The sequence below is a fragment of the Buceros rhinoceros genome, unplaced genomic scaffold, assembly GCF_000710305.1.
Source record: "Buceros rhinoceros silvestris isolate BGI_N320 unplaced genomic scaffold, ASM71030v1 scaffold40668, whole genome shotgun sequence".
NCBI classification, from domain to species: domain Eukaryota; kingdom Metazoa; phylum Chordata; class Aves; order Bucerotiformes; family Bucerotidae; genus Buceros; species Buceros rhinoceros.
Window position 1 is genome coordinate 2,325 of NW_010428137.1, and position 10,254 is coordinate 12,578.

Below are 10,254 nucleotides of genomic sequence, written 5' to 3' on the forward strand. Positions count from 1 at the left end.
TGCACATGTGCATAATAAAAAGCTAATATTTTTTATTCTGATGAGCTTACAACTTTCTGTAATTTTTTTTTTTTTAACAATCATGTGGCAATATATTGCTTTGCAAAAGGAAGTTCTTGCTGTACAGGAAGTGCTCCAAGAATAAACCTACTTGGGACAGGATGCAAAATCCATTCCAATGACTGAGAGTATTTCCATTTACTTAAATGGGCACCTTTTCTTTAGCTTCAGTGAAGTTTTGGGGAAGCTCACACCCTCAACAGGGTTTCCCTCCTTAATTCTAGGGAATTCCAGGAGCACAACTGAGTAAAGTCCAACAAAGTCCTGAGCACTCTTGTCTTGATTCACCATTTAAATGGGTATTCCAGGCACGTAATTATTTTCACCGAGTCCAGTTTAGGCACCAGTGATCACCAAAATTCAAGCAGAGTGCTTAGCACCATGTTGATCCAGCTGTACAAGCAGAGAACCATACCAGAGTTAAGACTTTCAAAAACAGAAATCTGACTTTTTTACTTATTAAGCATTCAGCATCAGCTGTCAACCTCAGTGGCAACTTTTTCTGTAACTGCGTTCTTTTTAACAATCTAGCCACTAAGTGTCACAAGATGAATGTGAGTTGGGGAACCTATAAAGAAAATTATAGCTAGGGTATAGACCCAAAGCCATGTACTAATAGCAACTTCTGTGCTAAAAGAGCCAACTTTTCAAAAGTCATACAGCTTGAAAAAAAATATCCGTGATATTAGTAAATATCTAAAAACATGTCGAATATTTAATCAGGACACAAAATGTAGGAGTTTTGGCAAGAACCATTTTTACTGTCCATCTCACCATCACAATATGAAAGCATATGTTCTTTTTAAAAACACTTGCTACATCATTCAATCAAGGTTTAGTACTGACAATTTCATAATAAATCAAAGGACGTGAAAACAGCTGAGTGTATTTTCAAAATGGACGTTGTTAATTCAGTTTTAAAGGACTTTACATGTTGATTTAGTCTGTATATAATAATTATATACAGTATTTCTACCTTCTGTGTATAATACTCTGGTTTCATTCTATGATACATTAAATAGACGTTTCAGCATATGGGTCCAGAATGCATTAACAGCAGCTAAAGTTTAGAAATCCATCTTGATAAACAAATAATGTGGGTTGATGCATGATGGGTGCTCTCTTTGAGCTACTGCAAAACCCCAGTATTTAAAAAAAAAGTCTACTGCTTAAATTAGAGCTGCAGAATCTAACATACTTTAAATTGTTCCTAGCATCCCCCAACAGAAAAGTTGAATCAGATACTCATAAGCATTTTGTATTTTCCCCTGAGAATACTTCCCTGATATTTTTTCTTTTACTGTATGATATCTAGTCATTTTACTTATTTTCACATCCTTTTAAAATGTTTATTTTAAACACAGCTGCAAATGACTAAAGGATGATCCTGATGCAAACTTTGACATTTACCAAAAGAAAAAACAAAAACAAAAAACCCAAAACAAAACTAAAAGAAGCTTCCAAGCATATTTTGATTGGCTTCATTCAGACAAGAAACACTGTAATGGGGTTATACAGAGTCTGAGAACAGTGCAGAAGAAAATGTTTAAATCTTTTTTTTTTTCGTTGCTAGAATCTAGTAAATGCATGTGAAATTCTACCATAGAGTTTGTTTTCAATCCATGTGGAAGGGAGGGTTCGAGGGAGGGGAGCATTATTACAGTCCACGAGTGGTGTCTCCTCTTCTGAGAGCCCATCATCATAAAGTAATGAATCAGAAGGTGTGGAAGCTGCAAGGTCTAAGTAGTCCTAAGAGGTGAACACAGAAAAAGCTGGGTTAACGTACTGTTACTGTATTGGCAGTGTTACTGTTTGGCTATAAAGGCTAACTGTGCATCTGCTTTCTTTAAAACAAGTAACTACAGACCCCAGTGCATTTGGCTTTTGATAGTACCTTTGGCATCCGAGTAGGCTCTCCCTTTCTGCAACCATAGCACCTTTGGAAGTATCCGATTTGCCAGGACTCTTAGACTTGCCAGAGACATATTAATACTTCCCTTACTTAATTCTGCACATCAGTAAAATAAGCAAGAAGTTAAAGGGCTGTGCTAACTGATTTGTTTGACCTTCAGCTTTGTTACACCTGACTGAAATATCTATATAGATACATATGCATACTTAAGGGATAAAGTACTCAGAACTTGTCATCATTTTACAAAGCTATTACACAATCACATATAGAATTAACTGTGTAAATATTGCCACATAAAGCTTTTGCTGCTGTTCTACAACTAAATACTTAGGTAAACCATAGTATTCATAGGTTTTAATTTATGCCACTGAATTGCTTTAATGCAAAAAACAAATTTTCAACTGAAATTGACATTTTCATTTTCAATTTCAAAATGTCAAATGTTGAAAATTTTCATTTTCAACATTTTCAATCTGAAATACACTTTTTCCTTGAAAAATGGCTTTTCCTTTAGAAATTCGTTGAAATTAAACAGACAAAGGTTACCCAATTTTATAAATGTAAAAATCTTCAGAATTTTTCATTCAGAAGGGCAAGGAGAAAAATGACTAGTTTGTCAAGCTTTATTTTGGATTTGCTTTGGTTTTAACTACGATGAAAATTTAAGAAAAAACTTGCCAGCCTCTGTATTACAAGTCTGTCACTGGACAGGCTGATCATTTGCATACTGATTCTCATCAGCTATTAGTGGCTGCCATTTTAAATTTATAACTTATTTTTACATTTGCATTCTGAACCAAATTGTTCCCATTTGTTTATTAGTCCTTTCTGCGTGCAATGTAAATGCCATCACATTCTCAAATTTGGTGATGGTAGCGTATTTTCTCTGTTTTTCATTTCCCATATATAGCAGTGTTTACATGCAAGTAAACACTTGTTTACGTGCAAGTAGGTGCATATACATTTTATAAATATATGCAGCTTGGACTTATTTTCAGACCTCAGCAGCCATTCAAAGAAACTCTATACAGGATGCAATAGGTTTAAAGTAACTCAATGTTGGAACCATACAGCTTTCATGTCTCTGTTGCTATCATCATATAACTAAATCAGATTCAATGAAATACTGCATTCTTCTAGTTCTACGCTTCCTAGGGTTATTTATTCAGGAGTAACTTTTCACAGTTTGGGTTTGTTTGGTTTTTATTGGTTGGTGGTGGTGGTGTTTTTTAGGAAGCTAGACAGATTAAGGATAACTCATCTCTATTTAGCGTTGAAGTCACCAAAGCCACTATATGAAGTAGTACTGCATCCGAAAAGCTGGATGCATTTGGAAGAAACTAGATATGTAAATGCTTCAAAAGTTAATAAATAGTAAATTACTTAAAAAAAAATTGTTAATTCTGTATATTCAAACTCAGATGATCACAAAATTTTTCAAAAACTCATGTTTTCCCACACTTACCCTACTCTTCACCATCATTTTCTCTAGTTCCTTGCTGATTTCAGCAAATGTTGGTCTTTTATCGGGTTCTTGCTTCCAACAGCGCAACATCAGGTTGTACCTGTGACCCACCGCAAAGTGAAAAAAACCCCCAAAATTGTTAGAAGTGGGTCATGTTTCTGCTCAATTAATTTATCATACTGAAGTTGAACTGTGGCATGACGGCCATCCACAAGTACAGCAATCTTTGTTGTGTGTTCTGTTCAACATACCCTGGAATCAACAAGACATTCACAAGAATGGGCTTTTATTTTCATGAGTCTTTCTAAGTTTAAATGATGGTGCACTTGGCTGTCCTTGGAGGTCTGTATTATTATTTTCATTTTCTCAAAAGGGCCACCTTATGTGTGTACAGCATCAGATTTCTAATGGATTTTGTTTGCATATGACTTCAAGGAAATTTGTATTATAATCACTGATGTGCATCTTTCAATTTGAAAACTGTTATATCAGAGCACAATTTTGTTCCTTATTTTCATAAATCCTGAAGAGCTTCTGTAAACCTTTCTTCCAAGTGAAGTCTAACCTAAGACTACTTGCACAAACTAACATTCTTCGATTACTTCTATTACTGTTCTTTTTATTATATCTGTTCTTACTCTGTCTCTTAACTGCCTTCTATAGAGTACAGCATGGAAACAAAAGGGAGCAGAATTAAAGTTTTATAGTTGAGCGACTATCAGACGTTGGCCAAGTTCTGTATGTGTAACTCTCCACATGTAAATCTGTGCAGTTCATGTTATTTTTCTAGCTCAGGTGTTTTCAGGACTAAAATGATTTAGTCACAAAAGTGCTCCAATTGTGGAAATAGTTGGCTACAAGAGCTACCAAATGCTACTGAAAAACATTGCAATTTTTTTCCCTCATCCATGATCTTTCTCTTACTTGTCTGGGTAAAGCAGAGAATGCAATTTAAGAGAAGTGGTCCTTAAAGTGGGCTCTCAAAAGCAAAAGCAAAATTTCTGAGTAAAACAAAACAAAAAAAAAGTCTGAAGCAGTCAGAAAACCAAGATGTGGCTTGAATGAAAAAATAAACTCAGACATGGTCAGCTTGACTAATGTAATAATTATCAATGATACATATTTGAGGAATGAAGTCTTATTTCTCTGTTGAGATGAAACAAACAAACAAACATTTTAAGTATTTGCTAGAGGATATTTGCCAGTGACACTTCTGCCCTCCCCTAAATTCAGAAGCCCTTGATGTTTTTTCTCTGTATATGGTATTGAAAAAAATTGTATTATTTATTCTGTATTTTCTCAGCCCAGATATGGCCAAAGCATCTTTTATATTGAAAAATCAGTCAAAAGTGGTTATAGCTGGGTGATTTTCTAAAAAAACCCCCACCGAAACAAAACAAACAAAAAAACCAAGCCAAACCAAAAAACCCCACAAAACCCCACAAAACACCCTGACCATTACTGGATTCGCCAGCCGAACATAAAATCATATCTCATCTCCAATTCCAAATGCCATGGAATAACCACGGAGAGAAGATATGTCACATTAAGAGTGTTTTAACAAATCAGGCAAAAAAATATTAACTGTCTCCAAAGAGAAAATAAATTGCCATGGGCTTATCAAGTCTTCCTGTGTCTTCCAGGGTATAGATTTCTGGATCAAGGTATCGTGTCTTCTGTGTAATGCCAGGATAATTGTGAATGGAACATCTATTTCATTTGCAGAAAAGTACTGAAACATTTTCTTGAATACTTCAGCTACCACTGTGTTTTATGAAATTATCCTCCTCCCTCCACTCTCAAAAGTTTTGAATATTCAAACTCTTTTAATTGTTTGACAAGCATGCTATTCAATTCCTTAAAGATTATTTTGGATGTAGCTGCAAGCATTCTGTGGGCAGTTCTTTTCCTGCACTTTACTGTTCACTAATTTCATTACATTCTCTGAGATATACAAAATAGTATTTATGTGGTATTTATTTAAACCTTTTTTAAAAATGTATTTATTCAAGAGATGGTTTATGACTAATCAGATCAGGAGCTACTTACATTTCTTCACTGCAGTTTTCTGGTCTCTCCATTCTATAGCCTGTTTTCAGGAGGTTAAAGAGTCTTTCAGGAGCAATGCCTGGGTAGGGATTGCCTCCCAAAGTTACAATCTCCCATAGCAGAACTCCAAATGACCATCTGAAAAAGAGAAAATGAGCTTTTTTTGAGAGTGGTAGGTTTCAAGAGCTTAGTGTGACTTTCATCAAGCAAATCTACCAGTAGTGTTTTGAGAACCCAAACAAATTCAAAACATTGCTGCGCCAGAGACGCTGGCCCAACAGATGCATATGGGGCCATCCTTGTTCCCAGATACTATCCATTAGAAGTTTAGCAACCAAGTCAGCAGTGATAAGGGATACCCCTCTTTCATCCATTGACAGTAGCTAACTGTATCCTGGGAAAGCCCATCTTCTCTAGACAGCAGAAAGAGAAAAGAGCTTCCCCTGGTGATCCCGTTCAAAGGCTCGCTCTTCTTTAGTACAGTGCTCCTGGAGATGCCTCTCTTTTTCCTCTGGCTACAGAGGGAGTCTGACCTTCCTAATTAGCCCTTATAGTCCCTTTCAGAAATAATTGTCTAAATTATTGTCTAATTGAGGCTGGCTCAACAGGGAGCTGGTTTTGTGTCTTGACTATGAGATTGTGTTTCTTTGTATGCACTATGTGTTTATTTCAATCATAAGAAACACCTTTGATTTCAACTGGTCTATTGGACCATTTCAGTGATTCGGGATTTAATTTTCTTCCTAGGGTTGATGAACAAAGAGGAAAGAATTTATTCGGATAATACCCAATGCCTAAAATATAGCTTAACATAGAACAGAAGACAGAATAAACTGTTTTCTGAAAAGAACAGAAACCTACTTTACTGGCGAGCTCAAATAAAAAGACCTTGCTCAATGGGTTGGAAATATTTAGATAGATTAAACCATTCCATTTTTGGAGGGCAGGCCGGGAGAAGAGAGGCGGAGATATTTTTCTTCCTTCGTGGAAGGTTTTTTTCAAGACATGAAGCTACAAATTACTCCAAATCTGCTCAACTGACAGAACTGCCAAAATTTTGATGTTCAATATGAAGGAAACAAGCCAACACTGTTTCACTCAGAGGGGGTACTCGATCTGGAATCAAATTATATACATTTTATGAAAATTGTTTCCTTTTGTGCCCTCATCATTGGGTAATTTCTGTGAAAACTCCACTTTTAAGAAGGTATTAGGAGGTGTTACACACCTAATGTCAAACCAAACAGTCGTGTCTAATTCCCTTTGAAAATTCCATCTCAAAATGTCAGCCACAAATGTCACCTCCTGTCTGACTACATTCTACCTATGCTTCTCACTTTTTTAAAGAACAATGGTAACCCCAAAAGTACAGAAATAAAATGTTCAAAAGGGGCAGAGAAGCCAAAGTGAGTCTCACAGTCTTAAGTCATATGCTTCTGTTTTTCTCCCTAATGCCATTCATTAGGGAGAATTAATTTTTAGTGACTCTGCACATTCTTTAAAGTTAATGAGTATTTATAGCAATTACATATACTTTATTAATATACCGCTTTATTCCCTTTTTGAACCAGTTGTGCTCTGCCATCAGGTTATCATTCTGTCCGTTCAAATAAACTTTGTAGTGTAGTTTTAAAATCCACTTCTGCTCAAGAGGAATTTTACAGAGTATGGAAGAAGGGGTCAGATGAGTAATTTCTTGATTAAATTTCTTTAGTAATTGGGCATATTAGAATAGAATGCTTTAGAGTGCTGCAATGCTTTCAAATCATTATACAGATTAAGTACTATGAAATGAAAGATGAAAAGTTTTCCACTGTGCTATGTTTACTGTTGAATATAGATGTGATCAGAAAAAGCCAGGAAAGAAAAATGTGAAGAGGAAGATAGTAGGCTAGCTTCCCACTGATGTCATCAACCCTCTGAAGCAAAAAACCAGATTTTGTAAGTGCTGGCAAGTGGTACTGCTTATTAAGCACTGCTAACCACTAACTATACAGAAAGGCTTCAGAAGGAAGAGGCTGGAAAATAGAAGCACAGAGTATCAGAAAAAAGAGCATTTTGGAATGTGTTGAGTATATTAATATATATGTTCACCTAAAATACAATGGTATCACCACAAGCAAGAAAGAATATTCATAAAATAATATTTTTAGTGAGTGTAGTTATCTAAAATAACAGTCAATGCTGCAGAAAAGTACTTTATCAGTTTGCTGCTGTTAGAATGCCACTTGTGAAATTTAGCTCTGGAGAGTATTTGTTTTTCAGCTCTCTCTGTGTGTCTCAGTACTGTTCTGTAGGGATTTGGCTGAATTAAGAGCTGCTATGTAACACTCTCAGATTACTCCATGTATAATGACATGAATAGTGAAGGTGACCTCACCAATGAGTAAAAGGCAATGTGTAAGCGTGGCAGATATTCAAACCTTTTATGCCATTGTATTGAAGTGGACCTACAAAGCACAGTGCAGTGCCCTGTTAAGAATACCCAATGCACCTCCAAGAAAGCTGGTAAATCAGCATGGCTTTACACAGGGATGCTCATCCAGATCTGGGAAGCAGTAAAGCTACACAGTGCCAGCATGCAGCCCAGGGCTCTGAGCTAGCTTGCTTGATGCCAGCTGGTCAATCTCTCTGTGGTGGTGTATCACGTACAAGAGACGGGCTTCTGGGTTTAAGAACAGCCCATCAGAAAAACAAGCAGGGAGGAATGATACTGCATCCAGAAGATCAATCAATGATCAAAGAAGAGGCAGTTACACAACATTGGAATCAGTTCTGGCCCAGAACCATAGTGAAAAGTCTGTTTTGCAGAAAATTAAGTAATTAAAAATACGCTAAGAAGTTTTTAAGAGAATTTTAACAATTCTCTGAGAAAAGTCACTGTAGAGAAGCACGTTAGCACAACAGAGAATTCTGAGGATAAAAAGAGACCCAGAAACACTTGTAAGCAGACCTAAGTAAAAGTGACATTCACTTGAGAATTACCCCAATCTTTTCTGTTTTCTTACTCCAAGTAAAACAAAGTAGATAAAAATATTTTGGAAATTCATTTTGTAAGGCACTTCCAAGGAAAGTGTAATACCTTGTTTCACTAAAACTGCTCTGACTTGCAGAGAGTAAAAAGTGAAGTACAAATCAAAAGGTTCCTATTTACACACACTGCTAGTATCAAAGGGTTGTCCCCAAAGAGCAATGTCATTGAGATTCATATGTTTTACTTCACTTCAGTTTAATGAAAACATTACTTTAGTCAGAATATCTTTCAAGAAACTTGAAATACTACCTAGCAGAAAATCAGGCATAAATACAGCTGCTTCTGCAGTCCCTTAGAGGTTTTTCAGCTTGTCACGGTTTGAAGGGGGGGCTTATTTTTACAGTGTTTGCCTAGCGACTGGTCACAAGCATCACTTATCCCAGAAGGAAAGAAATGAAAGTACCTGATCCTAAGTTAAATGTATACAAACACTCTGCCTGGCTCCTTGCTTACCAGACATGAAAACAGCTTAGCTATGGTTGCTTTGCCACCTAATCATCACTAGTGGAGACAGGATCTTCAGGATCTCCATTTCCCTAATCATGCAAATGATCCTGCATCTTGGCACTGGAAGCTGGCTATTCCCCTAAGGTCTGAGCTGGCTGTCATTAAAATTAATTGGAGTTCTGTCATTGATTTCAATAGGAGTGATGCCAGGCATTAAATTCTTCTTCCTTTCTTCCCACCCAATCCCTCATCTGCCAGGAAGTGTTACAGACAAGTGATGAACAGGAAAGTTTGAGTACGACTATTATCTTTCGCAAAGACTAATAATTTGTGTCTATATATTCAAAAGACAACCATGTCATGTGAACAGACGATGAACTCTTGAACCTACCCTTGCTGATTTCAATAGGAATTACATGCCTAAATAACTCTAATAATCTTTTCTTAACATTTAATTCAACAACAGCAGCTTTGGCTACTATGTACCTTGTTGTGCTTTCTCCCTCACCTCCTTAAACAAGCACATCAGCCATAAAGAACGACAGAATTTACACTTACACATCACTTTGTGTTGTATAGATATGATCAAATAGGGACTCTATGGCCATCCATTTAACAGGTATCCGACCCTGGGAGGAAAAAAAGCAGGAGTGTAATTACTAGTCAGAAATCAAGTTTCCAAGAGGGAAACCACTCTAACATTTTTCAATGGATTGAATGATTTGGCATATCATAAGAAAAACAGTGAGAACCATTGTAAGAGATTTTAAAAATCACTCGTTCATTTCATTCCATCTAATTATGTACAGTAAGATGGTGTTTCTTTCCTGATGGTCACCAGTTAAGTCAGATAAACTCAACTCTTCTCTTAAAGAGCTTCATCCAAAGAGTTAATTCTTCAAACACGAATGTCTGTCTTCCCATTGCTTTGGGAAAATGTGGAAATGCATAAATGATGGGGAATGATGATTAAAGGGGAAGAGCTATGTCATTTATATCAGGGATGATGCATAAATGGAAGCGCCTAAGTGTTAAGATACCTTTAGCTTCAGAACTGTACCTGGGCAGTCATATTTGGTTACTGGTTACTAAATTTAATCTAGAAGTTGCTACTTTCCACTGGGAGAAATTCACTGATAAAATCTGAGAAATCTGTCCCAGGTATTAACGAAAATCTAGCTTTGCAAAATTTCCAAAATGTTTCATAACCCTCACAGTATCTCTAGCATACATATACCTTTTTGTTCTTATGAAATTAGTATATACATGCAAAAAGTGTTTCAGCAG

At 36.3% G+C, this 10,254-nt stretch overlaps 1 protein-coding gene across 1 annotated transcript in view; it reads right to left on the reverse strand.

Annotated features, from left to right (window-relative positions):
* Positions 1-1,509: 1,509 nt before the first annotated feature.
* Positions 1,510-10,254, reverse strand: part of LOC104498748 (proto-oncogene tyrosine-protein kinase receptor Ret-like) — an 18,529-nt gene continuing 9,784 nt past the window's right edge. Inside the window, exons 6-9 of the mRNA XM_010142165.1 lie at positions 9,526-9,596; positions 5,487-5,624; positions 3,438-3,537; positions 1,510-1,809 (exon numbers count right to left, since the gene is read on the reverse strand). Of these exons, the coding sequence (XP_010140467.1) occupies positions 1,630-1,809; positions 3,438-3,537; positions 5,487-5,624; positions 9,526-9,596 (489 nt within the window). The 3' untranslated portion in view covers positions 1,510-1,629. The remainder of the gene's footprint in view (positions 1,810-3,437; positions 3,538-5,486; positions 5,625-9,525; positions 9,597-10,254) is intronic.